General features: G+C 31.7%; 3 protein-coding genes and 3 non-coding genes across 6 annotated transcripts; 3 read left to right on the top strand and 3 right to left on the bottom strand.

Moving 5' to 3' along the window:
* The first annotated feature begins 909 nt into the window (after positions 1–909).
* On the top strand, positions 910–3927 carry LOC126673725 (rRNA 2'-O-methyltransferase fibrillarin 2-like). The gene is made up of 7 exons (XM_050367967.2): positions 910–1024; positions 1104–1426; positions 1514–1609; positions 1719–1796; positions 1890–2066; positions 3440–3508; positions 3594–3927. The coding sequence occupies exons 1-7, from the start codon at positions 1009–1011 to the stop codon at positions 3774–3776; spliced, it is 942 nt and encodes a 313-aa protein (XP_050223924.1). The 5' UTR covers positions 910–1008; the 3' UTR covers positions 3777–3927.
* Positions 2290–2362, top strand: LOC126676034 (small nucleolar RNA snoR60). The gene has a single exon (XR_007640211.1). It is a non-coding gene; the product is annotated as a small nucleolar RNA snoR60 (small nucleolar RNA).
* LOC126676033 (small nucleolar RNA snoR60) lies at positions 2486–2558 on the top strand. Its single transcript, XR_007640210.1, has one exon. It is a non-coding gene; the product is annotated as a small nucleolar RNA snoR60 (small nucleolar RNA).
* A 1696-nt stretch (positions 3928–5623) lies between the features above and the next one.
* Positions 5624–5707, bottom strand: TRNAL-CAA (transfer RNA leucine (anticodon CAA)). The gene has a single exon. It is a non-coding gene; the product is annotated as a tRNA-Leu (tRNA).
* A 443-nt stretch (positions 5708–6150) lies between these two features.
* Positions 6151–9761, bottom strand: LOC126674534 (protein DETOXIFICATION 35-like). The gene is made up of 8 exons (XM_050368994.2): positions 9701–9761; positions 9250–9608; positions 7746–8371; positions 7371–7427; positions 6931–7169; positions 6725–6843; positions 6436–6522; positions 6151–6358 (listed from the first exon to the last, which is right to left on the bottom strand). Exons 2-8 carry the CDS (start codon positions 9517–9519, stop codon positions 6266–6268), a joined length of 1491 nt encoding a protein of 496 aa, XP_050224951.1. The 5' UTR covers positions 9520–9608; positions 9701–9761; the 3' UTR covers positions 6151–6265.
* A 974-nt stretch (positions 9762–10735) lies between these two features.
* LOC126674535 (protein DETOXIFICATION 35-like) lies at positions 10736–13886 on the bottom strand. The gene is made up of 7 exons (XM_050368995.2): positions 13523–13886; positions 12268–12893; positions 12125–12181; positions 11663–11901; positions 11450–11568; positions 11268–11354; positions 10736–11175 (listed from the first exon to the last, which is right to left on the bottom strand). The coding sequence occupies exons 1-7, from the start codon at positions 13790–13792 to the stop codon at positions 11104–11106; spliced, it is 1470 nt and encodes a 489-aa protein (XP_050224952.1). The 5' UTR covers positions 13793–13886; the 3' UTR covers positions 10736–11103.
* Positions 13887–22428: the final 8542 nt, after the last annotated feature.

Here is a 22428-nt window from a genome sequence, read left to right as displayed (position 1 = left end):
TCGACTATTTAAAAAAATCAAACGGCTGTAAATATGGTATAAATCTGTTGATTTGTAGTTCTAAGGGCGGTTTTAACCGCCCTTATAAAGAAAAAAACCGGCCCTAACACATGTAGGGGCAATTTCTAGGGGCGGTTTATAACCGCCCCTACTGAAAAAAAACCTATTTTTTTTTAAATTTTTTTCCGGCGAGGAGGGTCGGCCGACCCTCCCTGGTTCCGCCCCTGCTCATTGTTTATTTAACTTTTGCGAGTGCATGATTAAGATTTTTACATCCAAATGTTGTTTATTTAAATATTTGGTAGTGCATGATGAAGATTGTTACATCCAAATATTTAAGGGTTAATATCAAAAAAAAATCACGAATTTTACATATTTTCTCATTTTAATCACGAAGTTTAAATTTTCTCATTTTCATACACGAACTACCACTTTTTCCCAAATTCATACACGGTGCTGAGGTGACACTCATTCGTTGGTGTAAAATGACCTCCACCTCATCGAATTACACCAATGGAGCCATGACACCTTGGTACCGTGCATGAATTTGAGAAAAAGTGATAGTTCGTGCATGAAAATGAGAAAATTTAAAGTGCGTGATTAAAATGAGAAAACGTGTAAAGTTTGTGTATTTTTAGGACATTACCCCAATATTTAATAAATCTCAATGTCAGAGATGTTGAACGCTTAATGCACTTGCATTTGAGCTCCACAGCTTTGTTAGCATGCTCGGGAATGTAGATTGTATGTATTATAAGTGGAAAAATTGTCCACCTCTATGGAAGTATGTGGCCTATCTATAATGGGCTTTAACTAATAACAGCCCAGTATTATTAGTAAAAACCAACCCAAGAAGAAAAATACTGGACAAAACCCTAAACCCTAAACACCATCACTATAAAATCTCTGCTCCACACATTCTACTAAGAAAAATCTTGGACTAACCCTTAAACCCTAAATTTCTAAAGCTTTCGGCTGCATTATCTCGCCTCCATTTTTGCAGCAGATATGAGACCTCCAAGAGGTAAAAAGAAATGATTCTTTTTGTTTCCTGAGAAAATGTAGAAACTAATTTGTATTGTCTTGTGTTTATCTTTTTGCAGGCCGCGGTGGTGGTGGATTCAGAGGTGGAAGAGGAGATGGAGGAGGTCGAGGTAGAGGAGGATTCGGTGGTGGAAGAGGAGGTGGAGGAAGAGGTTTTGGTGACAGAGGAGGCGGCCGCGGTGGACGTGGAGCTCGCGGTGGAGGTAGAGGACGCGGCGGAGGCCGCGGTGGTGGCGGAATGAAGGGTGGAAGTAAAGTGATAGTTGAGCCACATAGACATGAGGGTGTGTTTGTTGCTAAGGGTGGTAAAGAGGATGCTCTTGTCACTAAGAATCTTGTTCCTGGAGAAGCTGTTTATAATGAGAAAAGAATTAGTGTTCAGGTTAATTTAATTTAATTTAATTTAAATTAACATTTTGTTTTTAGAAGTTTTACTAATGAATTTATTGGGTTTTTTTTTCCTCTGCAGAATGAAGACGGAACTAAAATTGAATACAGGGTTTGGAATCCTTTCAGATCAAAATTAGCAGCTGCTATTCTTGGTGGTGTTGATAATATTTGGATTGTAAGTCTCATTTCCTTACTTTTGTTTATCAATATATTTGATGAAAGTCTGTTGCTTTGTGAGTGCTAAGCTGATGATGTTTTTTATATGTTATTTTTTAAAATGTTAGAAACCTGGAGCTAAGGTTTTATATCTCGGAGCGGCTTCTGGTACAACAGTGTCTCATGTATCTGATCTTGTTGGTCCTGTAAGTATTATTTTGGGTGGTTCTGAAGCTGCAGTCTTGGACCTTGTCTGTGATTAATTCTGATGTGTTTCTATTTTCTGTTTGTGTTGGCAGACAGGGGTGGTATATGCTGTGGAATTTTCCCACAGAAGTGGAAGGGATTTGGTTAACATGGCAAAGAAGCGTACAAATGTTATCCCTATCATTGAGGATGCCAGGCATCCAGCCAAGTACCGTATGCTTGTTGGTATGGTGGATGTGATATTTTCTGATGTTGCTCAACCTGATCAGGTATAGCCCTCTCAATATGTTTTCTGATTGATTCAATATATAAATTTGAATTTAGTTTCATGTTTTTCAAAATGAAGTTGAATTGGCAACATTTTGTTTCTTTTTCAATTTAGGATTTTCAATAGTTTTCAGCATATCATAGAATATTTAAATTGTATTTATTTAGATATTACTTAATTTTGTCTACTACATTTTTGAGATATTTATTCTGCTATGCACATATGCACAAATGATGAAATATACTCGGATTCCCCTTCAGGACTGTATGGGTGATGCAAACTCGAGATTCTGATGTGACATTTTAGCAATCTTATTTTTTTTTCAACTGAACAAACTTATTTCCCTTTGGTATTTCCTTTTGTATCTCTACAATTTTTATTTTTATATTTTGCAATATTGGCTATTACTTTTGTGCCATGTTGCATGTGATGAATTTTACTCGGATTCCCCTTCAAGACTTCATGGGTGATGTGAAATCGAGTTTCTGATGCTTGTGGAAAAGCTTTATAAACTGATCTGTGCTACATTTTGTTTTGTCTTTACTGGTGAAAATGTGTTTTATTTGTTTTTATAAATATCTTATATCATTTTTTTTAATTAATTTCAAAACTATTAACATCTATTTAAATTGGATGTGATTATTCCTGTTGTAAGAATTTGAGTGTTAATTTTATGTCCTCTATTGCAGAATTGTGTATGGACTACTCTTATTATATGCATTATGTTTCCTTAAGAATGCTTTATCCCAGTATCTAGCATTAACTATAAATTTTTTCAATAATGCATGTTTTAAAGTTACAGCCAATATTATCTTCATGGCCTGATTTTCACTAATAGATGAAGCAAACTGCATTAGTCTTCATTAGCATTTTTGTTCATAGGTTTTTTTTTGACATAAAGACCAAGCCCTTTAATTTTATTAGAGTTTTTTTTATGATTTAAAAGATTGTACTTGCCTAAGGTGAAAGTTATAAAATGTCAGAATTGCAAGTCATAATTATCAGTGTTAATCATTTGGTCACCTAGTGCACGTTCTTGTCATTTTTACCAGACTGCTGTCAATTCTTGACATATCTCTAGCGTTTGTGCTCAGACTATTAGCATTTGTGTAGCCTCTTAATATTCAGTCTCTAGCTTATAATGGTAGATTTCTGTTGTCAACATCAGCTCAGCTGTTCTTTTTGATCATATTTTCTTAGCATTTCCCAGCTTATTCAAGTAGCTAAGTAGTCTATAAACTAAGTTGAAAATGTTTTAAACATCTGCAACACTTCATTCCTGATCAAAGTTAATGTCTATATCATATAAGGGTCGCTCTCCTTTACCTTTGTTTTGTTCTATAATTTGGAATTTTTTTTAAATTGCCTATGCAGGCAAGAATTCTAGCATTAAATGCCTCATACTTCCTGAAAGCCGGTGGCCATTTTGTTATTTCAATTAAGGTCAGTTTCTCGAGAAACCTATGTGGCTCATTTAATTTTTGATTCTTAAACTGCAATTATTGATCTAAATGGTTATATCCTACAGGCAAACTGTATCGACTCAACTGTTCCAGCAGCGGCTGTGTTTGAGAGTGAAGTAAAAAAGATGACACTGGAGCAGTTCAAGCCTTCCGAACAGGTGACGCTTGAGCCATTTGAGCGAGACCATGCTTGTGTTATTGGTGGGTATCGGATGCCAAAGAAACAGAAACCTGCTGCTGCTGCCTAGTTTAAATTATTAGTGTTCCATAGTAGATGCTACCCCAAGTTGGGATTGTATTTCTGTCAGAATATTAGTTGCAGCTTATTGTGGAAATTTTGGTTTTTCTTGTTATTGTTGACAGTGATGTTGAATGTTCAATGATCAGTTTGGAGGGTCAGCTAGCTTTCTTGGATGGTTTATATATATGCAATCGATTGATTTTGCTAGTTATTTGATGTATCTAGTACATACAACGTTAAAGAAAATGATAACAGACTTCCAGAAAGATAAAGGTGCTCTATTTTATAATTTTTTTTTCATTTCTAAGAAATTAGTTGAATTTAATTTAAGTTTCATTAAAATTAAAAGTACTTTTCATATTCTAAAGAAAAATATTTGAGCACAAAAAGTTTAATTTCAATAGTTATATAAATTAGCATTGTTAGACTTGCAACAGCTAATTCATTTCATTTAAATAAATTACACCTGTTTTTTAACACACAACATAAATAATTATTTATAAATAAAGTTTACTCATTAATTCATTAAAAACGAAATACTCCGTTCATTCCATAATATTTGACGATTAAAGTATATGCATAAAGATTTAGAAGAGTAATGTATTAATAAAAACGGTATTACTATCCTCATAATAACTCTTTCATTCACTTGTCTAATTTGGTAGGCCAAACACATATTTGGGTCCCTGCACTATTATTTTTTTCCAACTTAAATCCCCAAACTATAAAACGTTTAAAATAAGTCCCTGCATTATCAAAAATCTCTGATTTAAGTCCCTCCGTGTCATTCCGTTAGAGAGTGAGATACAAACGCTTGACTCTGAGATTGGTTGTAGTTAAAATTTATGAAATTAAAATTTTGAGTCCTTACACTATAATTTTTTTGCCATTTGAGTCATTGCACTATAAATCTAACTTAAATTTTTAGTTACTCAAAATTAACTAATTCAAAATAAATTAATTTAGTTAAATAAAATAAATATTTTTAAAAATATGATATTTTAAAGATTGCGAGGTAGATGAACAGTTTTAATATACTTAATTTTTTTATAAAAATAAAAAATTAATAGTATAAAATAAAACATTAATTGTATAAATAAAAAATTATTTTTATTTAATTGCAAAAAAATTATTAATAGTTGGAGATGATTCTAGTTTTGGAAATGCTAAAAACATTTAATAACATTAAAAAGAAAAGAAAATAAAAATTATTATTAGTATTATCTAAATTATGTGATAGAAGGACTTACAATTGATGTTTCCAATAGTGTAAGAACTCAATTTGAAAAAAAATGATAGTGCAGAGACCAAAATAGCATTTTTAATTTGTAATTGTTAACGTCATCCACATTCCGTTAACTTGCGCAACGATAGGTACTTAAAATAGATGTTTTTAATAGTGCAGGGATTTATTTTAAACGCGTTATAGTTCAGGGACTTAAGTTGGAAAAGAGTGATAGTGCAGGGACCCAAATATGTGTTTGGCCAATTTGGTACTATATTTTTAAAAATAATGGGTCATAAATGACGGTAAAAGCAAAGAAAAATGTACTTAAATGTATTGATAATTGAAAACATCAACTAAATTGCAACAAAAAAATTCACCAAAAAGGTCAACTAATATGACATGAAGGGAGTATTTAAAGAATAAAAACTATTAATATTTATAATATTAATTCGCGGTATCTAACCTCAGTGAATTTCTAGCATTCTGTAGTTTGGTAAGGCAAAGGCAAGCAACAGAATCTCAGGTAGTCTTCAGTTGCTTTTGCAATTGCATTTTTATGGACAGCTTCTTTATTTTGGCTCTTATAGGATAAATATCAGCAGCAAAATATGGAAAAAAATTAAGATTGTCAGAAGTGGGATTTGAACCCACGCCCTCTTTCGAAGACCAGAACTTGAGTCTGGCGCCTTAGACCACTCGGCCATCCTGACTACATGTTCAGTGAACGCACTTTTAATTAAGTATAAAGAACCAAGCATGAAATAATTTGTTTTTCATATTCTACTTCACATCTTTTTTATTTTATTTTATTTTGGTGGTGTTCATAATTTCTCAAGCAAAAAATCAATTGTTTTTATCTAATAAATCTTTTTCTACCTATAGGCGAAACTAAGTACTCCCTCCGTCCAAATAGAGTTGTCTACTTTTAGAATTTTTTTTGTCCTAAAACTCTTGTTCACTTTCAAAAAGTAACTAACTTTACACTTAATTTTCCTACATTACCCCTATTTAAAGTCCACTAATAAAAGTAAATTGCAAGTGGACCCTATATTAAATAGGGGTATGACAAGAAAAGTAAGGAAAATTTTACAAAAACTATAAACAATGATTGCTTTTCTTAAACTTTGTGATAAAGGTAAAGTGGACAACTCTATTGGGACGGAGGGAGTATATGATATACATTACAATCTAAAAAAAATAGTATATGATATACACAACAGTAGTTAAATGCACAACATATTATGTATATAAAGAATTTGGTGATGGATTTAGAATGACTCTTTAATGGGCAAATTTTCTGTCTTGTCAACATAATTTTGTTGCCCTCCCCACTTCCGCACCCGTTCAGATGTCTGTTCAACCTGCACATATAGTTCTTCTAATTAATTTCAGCACAGACCGTTTGTTGATCATCAATTATTCAGAAATTTGCAGTTACCTCTTTGTTCCAGTTGGTTCTATATAGTACAATCAACAGCAGAACCGTCTGCAACACTGTCCCAGCTAACATTCCTCCCCATAGTCCCTACACTCAACAAAGTTTTATATTACCTAAGAGCGTAATCGAGTCGAGTAATGCTGAGTTATTCGAAATTGACTCGAATAACATTCAAAATTGGCTCGATAATAGCTCGAGTTATAGTTGCTCCCTCCATCAATAGTTGATTCGAGTTTAAACATAACCAAGTGGAATCCCAAAAAGATATATTTAAGATGTATGAATGTACCTTGACACCCAAGTTTGCTCTGTAACCAAGAACATAACCAAGTGGAATCCCAAAAAGATAATAGGACCCAATGTTTATATACGCAACTAATGCTTGCCACCCACTTCCTATGGCAACACCTGCACAAATTAATCGCTTCAATATCATATATAAGTGTCGAACGACAACGTTGAATCATGTTTATCGACTAATCCAATTTAATTTACCTCCAATCACAAGCTGAACACTGTCGAGAAGCATGTTTACAGCAAGGAGATAAACTAGCTTTGAAGCTGCTGTTTGCATATCTTTACTGTCCGTGAAAATTAGTGCAAAATAGTCTTTGGATATCAATATGATAACCATTGAAAGAATCCCGATTAGGAATGATTGAAATACTGTCACGTAAACTGAATATTTAGCCGCTCTGTGATGTCCTGATCCAAGTTCGTTGGACACGCGAACACTGAAGAAAGATCAAAGAAATAGCATTAAAGTTACTCAGTTCAACACGTAAAATTATGAACTTTCCATTCTAGTCCGAATCTGTCCGATGCATGGCTTGATTGAGTTAACTTTTGTATCGGATTATGAAAGTTCATGTATTAAACTGGATTCGTCTAAAAATTTCTCATTGAGCAGAGTTGTCATAATTAAATTGATTTACCTGATAGCTGCATTTATTCCAATGAACAACATGGCCAGCCAACCTTTAATATTGATACTGAAATAATGGAACAAGAACACACAAGTAAAAACATGAGATAACAATAAAGTTATTATTTGCAAAAAAAAGCTCAATCTTTCACCCTTTTTACCGAATTAAACATGTATATTAAAAGTTGGCATTCCGTAGCCCCACTTTGGCATTTTAAAGTCCAACGTCGTTCATTAAAAACTACTAAAAACGGCTATGTATGATGAAGAAAAATATTTTAAGACCAGAAATGTCAAATGGTGAAGTTGTAGACTGCCAAGTTTTAAAAAGCGTGTTTAAATCGTTAAAAGGGTGAAAAGTTGTAGCATAAAACCCCATACTCACCATATAGAAAGAGAACCAACTGCAATGATAGCATTATCAAGATGACCAGTAAGCACAATAATACTCATCAAATACCAAATCTCCAAGCAAAGCATAACAGCAGAGGCTAATGATAGCCTCACAAACCCCCAAATATCCTTAAAAGCAGACCATGAAAAACCATTCCACCCTTCATTACACCAACCTATTATATACACAACTTGAGCAACTGACAATCCCCAGTATGTAATATTATATGCTATAGCTGCACCAGTTGTGCCTAATCCACATACACTAATCAAGAGCCAAAGCAGAGGAATGTGCAACAAAAAACACACAATTCCAATGCAAGCAACCACCCAAACTTTGCTCTGTGCCTGAAGAAATTTTTGGGCAGGGAAATTTATTGCTAGTGAAAATAATTCTGGTATAACCAGTAGAGTAAAATTTCCAGCTAATTCTGCTACTTTTTCGTCTTGGCCGAGTAGCTTCAGAATTGGAGTTGCGAAAATGTAAACGGGCAAGAGAATAAAACAGGAGACTAATAAGATTATCCATGATCTCTGCATGTAAATTCCTAGCATATGAACTTGGCCTGCACCAAATGCTTGACCACATAGTGTCTCTAGTGCACTCCCCATTCCCAGCTGAAAATTCATCCAAACAACTTCAGAAACGCTTACTAAAACTCTAAAACTTTATATTTATCGGAAGCATATTGTTTTTAAAAAGAAATTATTACATGGTGTCTGAACTTTTTTGATTTTTTATTTCTTTTAAATTTATATTTCAGCTTTTTAAAAATAAATTAAATAAGTGTTTTGGACCGTTTTGTAGTCATTGATGTGCTAAAAAGAAAAAATAAGCTCAATTTCATTTTTAATTCAGTGTCATATTAGTTTAATAGTTGTAATAGTTTGTGTACATGATCCATTTTCTTATACTTGTATGGCATCAAAATAGAAATTATATTTTTGGCTTTATTAGTAGTCATATCACGTGTGATAAAAAATAGCTAAAAACACATTTAATATATTTCAAAAAAGTTGTAATACGAAAGAAATAAAAAAAATTCAACATCAAAATACGATATACTGAAAAATTTAAATACCGCCAGTATTATTTTAAAAGAAAAAAAATCCCGACAGTAAAATTAGATATTTTAAAAAGTTCAGACACCACCGGTGTAATATTTTCATTTAGAAAAAGAAAAAAAGGCTCATTTAGGCTTTTGAGATTTGGCTCCAGATCAAGCAAACCCTCAACATTCGTAAAGGTTCAAATATATACTCCTAACGTCTTAAAAAGTGAACAACCATGTCCCCATTTTAACCTATAAATGAGAAGTTAGGGCCTGGTTGTCGAAATTGGGTAGTTTGGTTGTTCATTTTTCAAGACATTAGGCGCATATTGAACGTTTCCGGACGTTGAGTGCTTATTTGATGAGACAAACTTTAGGGACATAAATGGTGTTTCTTTTCTTTAGAAAATGAAATTGAAATGAATGTGGAAGAATTGTGCTGACCATGAAGCCAAACGAGAAGCTGCCAATAACAGAGAGAGATATGGAAACAGCAGAGAGCTCTAAATCACCAATATGACCGGCAAATATATTAGTCATTGAGTTTATACCATACTGACACATCGTAGCCAATACAATCGGAGTTGCAATCTTCCACATCTTCACCGTCTCAATCCAGAACACACTCTTCATCTCCTTCAAGCTCTGCACTTCCCCATAATCTCCATGCTCGCCGCCGGTAGAGAGCCGGGGACTCAGAAGCGGCGTCTCCATGTTTTCCGGCTACAGGAAACAATAAGTCTTTGTCTGAGAAATTATAATATATAGTTGGTTGTCGCCTTGTCGGAGTTGAATTTCATAATCTGTCAAGAAACATTAAATAACGTAATTGATACTATGCATCGTGACAAGCACTAAAATCCATAATTAATGGAAGTAGTAACAAATTTTTCACCAAGTCGAGGTCTGGAGGGTCTATCGGTGAAATTAATTTTCCGTAAATTATTGTGTATTTTAAGTGAATTTGTTCTTTAGATTTTAAGTTCAATTTTTGGCCACATATTTGTAACTTGTATTACGAGGATTCTTTTTAACTTTTAATTTTGCCAATGATTTTATTAAATGTTGCAAGTATGTATATTGATAATTAAATCACTAATATTTGGTGGATGCAATTGATGATTATGTAGATATATATAACTAGTGAGATTGTTCACATTAATTTCATAACTGATAACTGCATTATTATTTAGAGTTATTCGATGACAATAAAGTTGGATTAACATATTTTAAAGTTTCTTAATTTTACGTTTTTAGTTTATCTGATCCCTAGACTTCAATTTGGTCATATTTGGTTCCTAAATTTTACGATGTTTTCTGGTCCATAACTTCCATTTGGTTTTATTTGGTCCTTGAATTTTGATTTTTTTCGCTTTTTCGGATCCTCACACGGATGAAAGTTCAGGGACCAGATAAACTAAAAAATGTAGAGTTCGGGGACCAAATAAGATCAGATGGAAATTTAGAGACCATATAAACTAAAAACATAAAATTCAAGGATCAAATTAGACCAAATGAAAATTTAAGGACTAGATAAAATAAAAACATGAAGTTAAGGAACCTTAAAATGAATTATCCATTAAAGTTTTAAGGGTTAATTACAAATTAAATCATGAAATTTACTCTAATTTGCAATTACAGCACGAATTTTGAAACTTAGCAATGTCGGTAACCAACTTTCATTTTTTGGCAAATTGACGCACCCACCAATCATGCAACGACACGTGGCGGTAGATTACAATGTCCACGTCAATATTTTTTTAAATCGGTGTATCAATTTGCCAAAAATGAATATTAAATATTGCCAAGTTTTAAAATTCGTGTTGTAATTGCAAATTAGGACAAAATTCGTGATTTAATATGCAATTAACCAAAGTTTTAACTATCATATCGAAACTAAAATAACATTTTTAAATAAAAAATTACTTAATTGACAATTAAACTGTAATTGCCTGGAATTATTAATCAATCTGTAAAAAAACTACATTCTGTAGTTAAATCAGAGAAATCTAACAAATTCCAAGCTGTACTACATAAAAGCAACCAAACACAAAAAATAAGCATAAATTGAAATTTGATTATGTCCTTATTCTAACATGAGAATCAATGAGCAGAAGCCTTTCTTTGTCAGCACAAAACTGCGAACTGGAAGTATTGAGTGTTGCTCCCATGAACTAACAGTTGAAGGCGGATACCGAGCACGGGTGATACGGAGAGTCTGTAAAGCTCAACAGCTGAAGAAACTCTCAAATGCTAATGAAAACTTGTAGATATTGTCCCTGGCAGACCTATTTCACTTCAGACCTTCTCGGTAATGGTTTCCCCGCCCTGTCCGCCCCACCTCCGTACGCGTTCAGATGTTTGTTCCACCTGCAAAACAATAGTTTATGTACTTGTTAATAGTCGGTCCGAAGTACAATTGTAAATCAGGATCATTTTCTGTAGAGAAACTTCCATTTCACCTCTTTGTTCCAGTTGGTTCTGTAAAGTACAATCAAGAGTATTAAAGTCTGCAATGCAGTTCCAGCTATCATTCCTCCCCATAGTCCCTGCACCAATCAAAGCAGAGAACGCGTCTCGATGATTGAATTGAACTGATGTAAAGCAGAGAAATGGATTAAGTAATGTTAAGTGTTAACTTTACCGTTACTCCCAACTTTGCTGTGTAACCAAGAAGGTAACCGAATGGAAGCCCGAAAACATAGAAGCTGCCTATGTTGACATAGGCTACTAATGATTGCCATCCACTCCCAATTGCAACACCTATAATACAAGATCAGCATCGGAAATGAATTAGACGGAGTAGAGCGATACATGATAAACTTCTGTTAGTTTTCGGAGTTGAAACGGATTGTACCTCCGATCACAGGCTGAATACTGTTGAGAACCATGGTGATGCCAAGGAGAAATGCTAGCTTTGAAACAGCTACTTGGAGCTCCTTGCTGTCGGTGAAAATGATTGCAAAATAGTCCTTCGTTATCAATATTACAACCATTGAAAGAAGCCCGATGAGGAATGATTGAAATATTGTCACATATACTGAATATTTAGCTGCCCTTGGATGTCCTGATCCAAGTTCATTCGAAACTCGAACGCTGAAAAGGGCGAAAGGAAATGACAGTTTTAGTTAGCAAATCGAAGAGCGAAACAGAATATGCATAATAATGGACCGCGATACTTTTAACTCCAGTCTACAATGCATTGCCTACAACTGCAGCTTGTATTCAAAACGTCTCAGCCTCGAGAAGAACAATTAAGTACCAATATGTTCCACGGAAACAGACATAGTGAAACGGAAAATGACAATATGATATTTACCTGATGGCTGCATTCATGCCAATAAACAACATGCCCTCCCAACCATTGAAATTCATACTGAAACATCGAAAATGGAATCAAGTAAGAAAAAATGTTCAAAGTAAGAAACATTTTATTTATAGCTAATCAGAACATAAACTCACCAAATAGAGAGGGAATCAATAGCAATGACTGCATTATCAAGGTGACCAGTGAGCACAATAATACTCATCATATACCAAATCTCTAAACAAAGCATAACAGCAGAAGCGAGTGACAGTCTAACAAAAGCCCAAATCTCTTTAAAAGCAGACCACGAGAATCCGTTCCACCCTTCGTTGCACCATCCTAAAACGTACACAACTTGAGCTATAGCAATTCCCCAATTGGTAATGTCAAATGCTATAGCTGCACCATTTATTCCCCACCCGAACACGTGAATTAAGAGCCAAAGCAGAGGAACGTGTAAGACAAAAGCCGCAAAGCCAATCCAAGCAAGGACATCAACCTTGCTTTGTGCCTGAAGAAACTTTTGGGTAGGGAAATTAATTGCAAGGGAAAATAACTGTGGAATAATTAGTAGAGTGAATTTCCCAGCAAGATCAGCCATGGTTTCCTCTTGCCCAAGCAGTTTTAGAACTGGTGAAGCGAATATGTAAATGGGCAAGAGACAAAAACAAGTCACCCATAAGATAATCCATGACCTCTGCATGTAAATGCCTAGCATATGAACTTGCCCTGCACCAAATGCTTGACCACATAGTGTCTCTAATGCACTTCCCATCCCCAGCTGCAATATAAACAAAAATAATCAGCTCACTTTTTGCATATATTTTTATGAAAAAACAAATTAAAAAAAAATGAACCAAATAGAACTTTCTCCAAGATTATTGCGTCGTAGGTAGCACGGACACAGACACCAAAAATAGTAAACTTGGACACGGCAAAACTGTTACGATTTTCTATATTAAAAAATGAAGTTCCATGTCCGAAACGCCAAGTTTCCAACATGGTTTTTTTACATATTTTTAGAAATTTAAAAAAATTATGAACCAAACTAAAATTTTCTCTCCAGGATTATTGCCTCATAGGTAGCACGGACACGGACTTACACTTGGACATGAACACGGCGAAAAGGTATTATTTTAAGGTTTCTTACGTTAAAAATGAAAATGAAGTATCATGTCCGAAACGCCAAGTTTCTGACACATTTTCCAAACATAAATTCGTTGATTGTATAAAGTGTACGTGCTATCGCAGTGCACTAATTGATCATACTTATCACTGGAATTATATCTTGAAATTAAAAAATAAAAATATAAATGGTTCTTGTTGTATATGAGTGATGTTCTTGTTTAAAAATGAATGCAAAATAATAATAAAAAAAAATTAAGAGCAGTGAAGGTTGAGCTAACTAACCATGAAGCCAAAGGAAAAAGTGCCAATGACCGACAGAGAAATGGAAACGGCGGAGAGCTCAAAGTCGCCGATATGACCGACGAAAATATTAGTGACGGAGTTGATGCCATATTGACACATGAAATTAAACACAACCGGACCGGCAATCTTCCATATTTTAACAGTTTCGATCCAGAACACTAATTTTAGCTCTTTAAGGCTCTTGACAGGGTTGTAATCTCCGCCGTCGTTGGCGGTGGAGAAGCTTTCGTTAATCAGTGGCGTCTCCATTTGGTTGTGTGAATGGAGAAGGCAGTGGTTCTGTTAGAGAAAAATAGGGTGTAGTTTGTTGCTGATCGTAGAACTTACCAACCACACTCTTAGCTTTTTGATATTATATCCTACTCGTAAATATCTTTATTTACTTATTTATGAATAAATTAAAATACATTTTTTTACTTAATACTCCATAAATAAAAAACAAGTATAATAAATATATTAAAGATTTATATTTTATAGAAAATATTAAAAAACATTATTATAAATTTAATATTTATTTAACATAAAATTTATAAGTAATTATATTGATTTTTATTGTTGATAAAATTAGAGAAGGAATTTGTGGGACCGACGATCTAATAGATCATTGTCATGCTTATAGCATTTTAGCTATAAATCATTGGTAAATAATTATATTAATTTAATAAAAATAAAAAAAAAATGTTTAAATATTAAATCAACGTGATATTGTATATAATTTTATAATATAAATGAATAACATAATTAGTTTAAAAATTAGGTTTGAGAGTTTTGAATTGTTATGAGTCGACAATAAATATCATTCATGAGATATTGGTGAAGTTTGAATGTGAAAAATAAGTACCCTTATAAGTAGCTCACGCCAAGAAACTTTCCAATAGGCAATAACTACTTATTGATATTAATGTAGATTTTGTTTTTGGTTTGAAAATGAAAAAGGACTTTTAAAGAAGATACCATCAAATCCCTATTAACCCATACCTTCTATTTTCCTTGCTTGCTAACAAAATGTAAACGATGAATTGCTATCTGCCATTCATTTCGTCTTTTGTTATATGTTGTTGTGCACTCATAGTGTCCACATTCTTATCGGGTCTCGTTAAAACTTCTCTCACCACCAATATTGACATAGAGCTCACTAAAGATGTATGATATTAAAAGGAAAATTTAATTATGATTAAAAAATTTAAGAAATTATAACTATAGTTTTGATAGTTTATTTTTAAAAACTTTTATAATATTAAAAATAAAATAAAAATATACTATCAAAATTCAACTAAAAATAATAATAATAAATGGTGGTAAATATTATTTTGACATATATTTACTAAGAGTTTATAGTTTTAAATTATAATAGATGTAGACATTTTTACTTTTTAAAAGCAAACTTAGTCTACTCATTAAATAAATTTATTTTATATTTGTAATATTTAAAGTAAATATAATTTTTAAAACACTTTATAACATGTTCAGTTGCTAAAATATTTATTATCCGTCACGGTTTGCACTACAGTTGTAGTATATGGCTCTTGTCACAAATATAGTCTAACACAAAGAGCCCTTTTCACTTCATTACGGTTTGGACATTACCGTTGGGGCTAACCCTGTCTTTACAAATAATTTAAATACAAATAGTTATTTAATTTTTTTTAGTTAACATAGTATTTTATAAAGTGTCTACTGAAATATTTTTTTAATTTAAAAGGTTGGTATACTAAAAGAAGCCTTAATTTTTTTAAAATGTTAAGCCCAATCCGTTCCTATTAATAAACCAACAAAATCTATAGATTTTTTAAAAAATAAACATGAAACGATAAAATATTCTCAAGAATACGGTATGACCAAAATTATTGCAAAATTATGTTTTTTATTTATAAAAATACAATTTACCAAAAAATTCATAGCTTAAATTTACTATCAGTTTACCTAAAAAATCAATTTACTATTGTTTATTTTTTAAAATTATAAAATATTTAAATAAATTATTACTTAATTTACTATCAGTTTACTAGCATTATTATAAAACATGTACTAAATTAATTTCAATTTTTTTATTTTTTTTTTACTATAAAAATAAATTTACTATCGGTTTCAATGGCGGACCTAGAATTTTTTTATAAGGTGGATAAGATTGTATGAAAAGTTAATAAGGTGGACAAATAAACTATAAAATTTAAGGTGGACAAACTATAAAATTTAAGATAGTAAAATTGTATTATTTGATTACTATATAAATATTTTTTTTAAGAGAATTACAATTATAAGGTGGGCAATTGCCTACCATAAAATTTTCGTAGTTCCGCCCTTAATTAGTTCACTTTTAGTTTACTAAAAAACAAATTACTATCCATCAATTTTCAGTTAGAACTATTATTAAGTACCTTATGCTCAGGGGCGGAACTATGGAGGGTCGAAGAGGGTCGGTCGTCCCTCTTCGCCGGGAAAAAATAAAAAAAACAAGTTTTTTTCAGTAGGGGCGATTATAACCGCCCCTATAAACCGCCCCTACATGTGTTAGGGGCGGTTTTAACCGCCCCTACAACAGAAAATTTATAAATTTACTCTATATTACAGCCGTTTGATTTTTTTTAAATAATCGAACGTAAAAATTTCGACCCTCCTAAATTGGAGTTCTGGTTCCGCCACTGCTTATGCTCATTATCATGGTTTGAACTACAGTTGTAGTAATGACTCGTGTCATAAACATGGTCTAACACGAAGAACCTTTTTTCACTTTGCCATGGTTTAAGCGTTACCCGTGGTGCTAACCCTATTTTTACAAATAATTTAAATACAAATAGTTATTAATTATTTTTAGTTAACATAGTATTTTATAAAGTGTCTACTGAAATGTTTTTGTAACTTAAAAAAGGTGGGTATATTAAAAGAAGCCCTAATTTTTTTTATGTTAAGCCCAATCCATGCCTATTTATATACCTACAAAATCTAATGCTGATTCGGTATAAAGTTGGCTTCACTACTAAAAAAGTTTAAGGACTTGGCCCTTAGATAACCTCATAAATAACTATTTTTTTTGCTTAAAGGATCAATTTGCTTCTTCAATTTGCAAATCAGGATCAAATAATTTAGTTGCAGTTGTTTTAATCAATTAAGGTCAATATTTTTTTTGGATCAACTAAAAATAAAATATATAATTTAAATAAATACATGAACAACAATAATTCAATTATATCCTTAATTTATCTAAAAATATAGAGCATCATTCATAAATGACTAAAATAATTATGATTATTGTCCTTTTTTTTACGAGTATGATTATTGTCCTTAATTGATCAAACTATTAGGGGCAATGTTTATACCCAAATTTCAAAATAGGTTCAGCTTTTAGACAGTAACCTCACAAAACTAAACCTATAATCACATGAAATATGTCCACACACAATCTCATGTGCAAATCTAACGGTTCTGATTCTCCTTAAAGTGATTCATAGTACTCTCTAGATTCAGCTCTCAGTTTGTTTTGGGGTTTATTATTCGCCGTCCCAAATTACTACCCACCGCCCAACTTTTGACTGAAATGCCCCTAACATAATTTCAATTTAAAAACAAAAAAACAAAAATCCTCTCAACTCAAAAATCTCTCAAACTCAACCTAAAATTCCGACGATAACCGGAATCGGAATCGACGAGAGATAAAAAACGGGAATCTCCGGTATTTAATTTTGTTTTATTTTTAATTATTTTAATAAAAAATTTTTTTTTTTATTTTTTTAAGGGCCATCGCCCGGCGATGGCGATGGCCCTGTGCACCATCGCCTGGCAATGGCGATGGTGCAGAGGGACAATCGTCCCTCGGGGGCGATGGACCACTGGTACAATCGTCCCTCGGGGACGATTGTCCCTCTGCACCATCGCCATCGCCAGGCGATGGTGCACAGGGCCATCGCCATCGCCGGGCGATGGCCCTTAAAAAAATAAAAAAAATATTTTTTATTAAAACAATTAAAAACAAAACAAAATTAATTACGGGAGTTTCCCGTTTTTTATCTCTCGTCGATTCCGACATAAATCGGCTCCGGTTATCGTCGGAATTTTAGGTTGAGTTTGAGAGATTTTTGAGTTGAGAGAATTTTTATTTTTTTGTTTTTGAATTGAAATTATGTTAGGGGCATTTCAGTCAAAAGTTGGGCGGTGGATAGTAATTTGGGGCGGCGAAAAGTAGTCCACTTTGTTTTTGGTAAGCAATATGGTATTTTGCAGACACCCTGCAATGGCAAGATTTGACAATACATTTGTTTTTCAGTTTTACAAGTCAATTTTTTTTACAGAAAAAGTCAACTAAAATTGTCAACTCTTTAGTTATTTCCAAGTATATGAAAGTTTGACTTTATTTTTAAATTTTAATTGGTAAAAACTATATGTTCCACAATCCATAGTTTTTATAAGTGATTTCAGAAGAATGAAAATTATAAATTCTATAAAATGATTGTATGCATTTGGTGAAATTAAAAACATGAAAATGTATATATTTATAAAATCCAACATCTTCCATTGTAAGGAGATGCTAAACCAGGATTCAGATCAAGAGTAGAGGTGGTCACAATTCATAAGGTTCGAAAACCGCCGGATCGCAGTTCAAGAAAAAATAAAACTGGTCCGGAACCGTCTAGGTGACGGTTCCATGCCGGTTCGAAACCGGCGGTTCTGGATTCGGGTTCTAAGCGGCTAAAAAACATTAATTAAAGTAAAATTAGAATTTAATTTAGAAAAGTATAATTTAAAAATAAAATAACACGTAAAGATAATAATGCAAAAAAAATAAGGAAATAAAAAATTATAGATATAATATTAATAAAAAAATTAATTAAAACAAATATAATATAATATATATATATATATATATATATATATATATATATATATATATATATATATATATATATATATATATATATATAAATTATTTAACTTTTTATTGACGGGTTCGACACTTAAACTGGCGGTATCAACCTGAAACCGCCGGTTTACGATTTAATTTTTTTGGAACAAGCCCATAACGTCTTTCCATCGTTCTGGACCGATTTTCGTCCGGTAGATTTAATCGGTTTACGGCCGAATTTGACCGGAACGGTTTATGGGCTGACCCAGATCATGGGCAGCTCTACTCAAGAGGATGAATTTTTTTATCATTCCACTATTAAAAAGATTATCAATGAGTCAATGATTCATTAAAAATCTACCGATACTCTACAAAAAAATATTTAAAAAAGTGTATTTTTTATATAAAAAGTGAAACCAAATAATCAGTTTTTGGCCAAAATCGACAAAATTGAAAGATCAGGACTTTTATGAAGATTTTGTGAAAGCTTTGGCCTTTTTATGATATTTGGCCTTTATAAAATCCAACATCTTCCATTGAAGGGAGAGGCTAAACCAGGATTCTGATCAAGAGTAGAGGTGACCACGGTTCATAAGATTCGAAACCGCCGGATCACAGTTCAAGAATAAATAAAACTGGTCTAGAACCGTCTAAGTGACAATTTCATACCGGTTCGAAACCGGACGGTTCTGGATTCGGGTTTTAAGCGGCTAATTAATTAAAGTAGAATTTAATCTATAAAAGTATAATTTAAAAATGAAATAACACGTAAAGATAATAATGCAAAAAATAATGAAATAAATAAATAATGGACATTATATTAATAATTTTTTTTTTTTTGATAATTTGGAGACGGGAAAGCGCTTGTGGGAGGAATTGAACCAAATATAATATATAAAATAGATACTATTATTAATAAAAAAAATTAATTAAAACAAATATAATATATAAAATTCATAATATTTTAGAAGTAATTTATTATCATAAAAATATTTCATAATTTTTATAAATGTATATATTTTATTTTAATTTAAGCTGTAAAAACATTTAAATTAGTAGATTCTATTAAATCGATAAGTTTGAGTGGTTTAAGATATTTAGCTCGAGTCTGGATGCATGTGGTTGTAAGCGTTGCAATGGTAGGACTATAGGTTTCGATAAAGGTGGGAATATTTATCTTTAAACTTTTTTTTTGTAGCAAAGTGATAACTTCTTATTATTAAATGTTGATGCAAAACGACAACAAGTTGCTCAAAACGTGCATCATATCCTATAATTGCTTCCTTATTTTACCTTTATTTCGTGTAAATTAATAATATCTGATTGTTTAAATGTAGCCCACTTCGTTTATAGTACCTTAATTATTATTAATCTAGTAAGAATTCAGATGATAATGTGGATGGAGAATATTTCATATTTGAGGTGCCTCTCAGGATTAGTGACCCTTGACTCTTGCCCTAAAACACATATATTTATCCAAGTTTCATTATTTAGATTGATTAGTGGTTATTTATTGTGCCTGAGTATGAACATAATTAACACACCTATAATTTCTTCAGTTGCATTCTAAAAGGGGTTGAATGTATAAAAATAATTAGAGTAAGGTCCACGGTTTTAAGAAGTTATAGTTTTATTGAAATGATAGTTTTAATTATTTATAAAATTAAAATTTGTATGGGTTATCAAACGAGGCCAAATATTACGATGGGGTCTGGTTGTTCATTTTTTAAGACGTTAGAGACATATTTAAACCTTTATGGACATTAAAGGCTAATTTGATTTTCGGATCAGACCGTAGGGGTAGATTACCTTTTTCTCTTAAAATATACGTCACTTGATAAATTTAAAGTTGAGTCAAAAGTATTATACATTTGTATGTTGAATATAGTCTGTGACAAAAAAATCTAAACTTATAAAGTTTTAAAAATAAAATAAAATAAAATAAAATAAAATATTATAGCAAAAATCCGTAAACTTCACCTTTTTTTAAAAAAATATCGCTTTATAATATACAATCAAGCAATAAGCCATATTTGTAAGGTAAGTTAGTAGTAATTTCAGTGTTTAAAATATTAGTTAATTCTATAAAAAAAAATCACGATTTTTATACGAAATTTCATTTTAATCACGATTTTTAAAGTTGTCATGTAAAAACATGAACTTTCATTTGTTTTTTTAAATTTATCACCAAATTAATTTTTAGTTTATCTTTGCTGACGTGTCCACCGGAATCCGGCGGATTTAAAAAAAATAAAAGGTGAAAATACATCGGAAAATAATCGGTGATGAATTTGAAAAAAAATGAAAGTTTATGATTTTATTTGGCAACTTGTAAAAATCGTTATTAAAATAAAATCTCGTGTAAAGTTTGTAATTTTTAATGAAATTAACCCTAAAGTATTTCACATTAATACTAATAACAGATGCAAACAATCTAATTCTATAATTTTAATGAGAAACTTGTTAAGACCTCTTAATTTTCGACTCCTAAGCTAGCTGGGCGAATTTTTGTTACCGAATTCTAACTCGTCACTGCTAGAGAATGGATGATCACCTATAAAGGCCACGGGCTCTGTTATTCAACCTCAAGACGTGGAATTATGGGTAACTCACTTCAAAACCATACGTTCAACGCGAATGCCTTATAATCAATTATATTGTGATGTGCTGTGCTGTAATTTTAAATAATATCAGCAACAAAAAGTTAATGCATTTATAAACCACTATACACTAAGATTTTATAAAAAAAAAAGGATTTTTTTAAGAATTTAGAAAAAAAGGGGGAAGGATTTTTTTTTTAGAAATTTAGAAAAAAAGGGACTAATGAAAAGATCTTGGCTGAATTGCCACATATGTAATTGAGCATAATTTTGCAAAGAAATAGCTCACTTCTTTCTCGAGAAGGGATGGGAAACATGTTCAATTTTATTTGACAAAATTTGGAATTAGGTCTAAGAGTTTTATAAAACATTCTTGATGGAAAAAAATGTGAATGAAAGATCCCACGGAGTAGAATTGGGTCCATGAATCTAAAAAATAGTGAGAATTTTGGATCTCTCTTAACATCTCTGTCAATTCAAAAATGAAGAATTTGAATTGATGTTTGTACATCCGAAAAGATGAGGTAAAATGCGAATTCAACGGGTTACAATAAGAATTCATGGAAAAGATTATCCTATTTCCGTAATGAAATTAGATGTGAATAGATTTGAAATCCAAAACTTTTATGGTTATAGTTATAGAAAAAGAGTTTTTTGTTGGAATCCTTCACTTTTTTTCATTTTAAGAAATTGGTTAGTCATCCATTAAATTATTAAATTTAAAAGTTTTACACATTTTCAATTTAAAGAATTTGATTTTATCATCGAAGTGGATTTTAGATAACATCAGACAGGATGCGACCTTGTTATTACGTGGCATATTTTCTATTAGAAACTTTGAAAAATCAGAGTTAACATTAAGATATTATTGAATTTTAACTCACTTTATATGAATATAAATCATTATATTCTAACTCAATTATGATTAATCATTTTATTTAATTATTTATTAACAATTCCCACAAGTTGAAAATATAAATGATTAAAAAGGGGATTAGGTTCAAATATTTATTCTATACGTATTTCCATGTGTTGCGTTGAAAATTGGCATAAGTAATTAAAGCTCACGTGAAAGCTGAAAACCTTCAGCCTCTACACACTGCTAACTCATACCAAACTCAGGTTCTCAAGTCTCAGCTCTACCTTTGTGAATGAACCTAAAAACAATTCATCCTCTTCAATTTTAAATACCGATCAACTCATATTAGCTCCCCGAGTTAATTAAAAAAATTAACATCTTTTATCTAACATTTGACAATTATATTGTCATTCATTTTGTAAGTTAACTTTGTTAGTTAATTTGGTGTAATTCAAAATTGAAATGTTTATGCAGTTCATGATTTTTTTTAAGAATATTAAGTGTAATTGAGCTAATTCTTTTTATGAAATCAAATGGACTTATATCAATTTAAAACCGTAACATTTACAATTATAAAAATTCAGAAAGT

The sequence above is a fragment of the Mercurialis annua genome, linkage group LG3 (assembly GCF_937616625.2).
Source record: "Mercurialis annua linkage group LG3, ddMerAnnu1.2, whole genome shotgun sequence".
Lineage (NCBI taxonomy): Eukaryota > Viridiplantae > Streptophyta > Magnoliopsida > Malpighiales > Euphorbiaceae > Mercurialis > Mercurialis annua.
Note: the sequence above shows the minus strand (reverse complement) of the source record. Positions and strands in the feature narration are given on the sequence as shown.

Bases quoted from the DNA above. Each gene is read 5' to 3' on its own strand.
- LOC126674535 (XM_050368995.2), bottom strand. From the start codon at position 13,792: ATGGAGACGCCACTGATTAACGAAAGCTTCTCCACCGCCAACGACGGC. The intron at 12,894-13,522 runs GTTAGTTAGCTC...TTTATATTGCAG, and splicing joins CTTTTTCCTTTGGCTTCATG to CTGGGGATGGGAAGTGCATT. The intron at 11,355-11,449 runs GTAAAGTTAACA...TGATTGGTGCAG, and splicing joins CAGCAAAGTTGGGAGTAACG to GGACTATGGGGAGGAATGAT.
- LOC126674534 (XM_050368994.2), bottom strand. From the start codon at position 9,519: ATGGAGACGCCGCTTCTGAGTCCCCGGCTCTCTACCGGCGGCGAGCAT. The intron at 8,372-9,249 runs GTCAGCACAATT...ATGAATTTTCAG, and splicing joins GCTTCTCGTTTGGCTTCATG to CTGGGAATGGGGAGTGCACT. The intron at 7,428-7,745 runs GTGAGTATGGGG...CCATTATTTCAG, and splicing joins GTTGGTTCTCTTTCTATATG to TATCAATATTAAAGGTTGGC.
- LOC126673725 (XM_050367967.2), top strand. The intron at 1,610-1,718 runs GTAAGTCTCATT...TTAAAATGTTAG, and splicing joins GTGTTGATAATATTTGGATT to AAACCTGGAGCTAAGGTTTT. The intron at 2,067-3,439 runs GTATAGCCCTCT...TTGCCTATGCAG, and splicing joins ATGTTGCTCAACCTGATCAG to GCAAGAATTCTAGCATTAAA.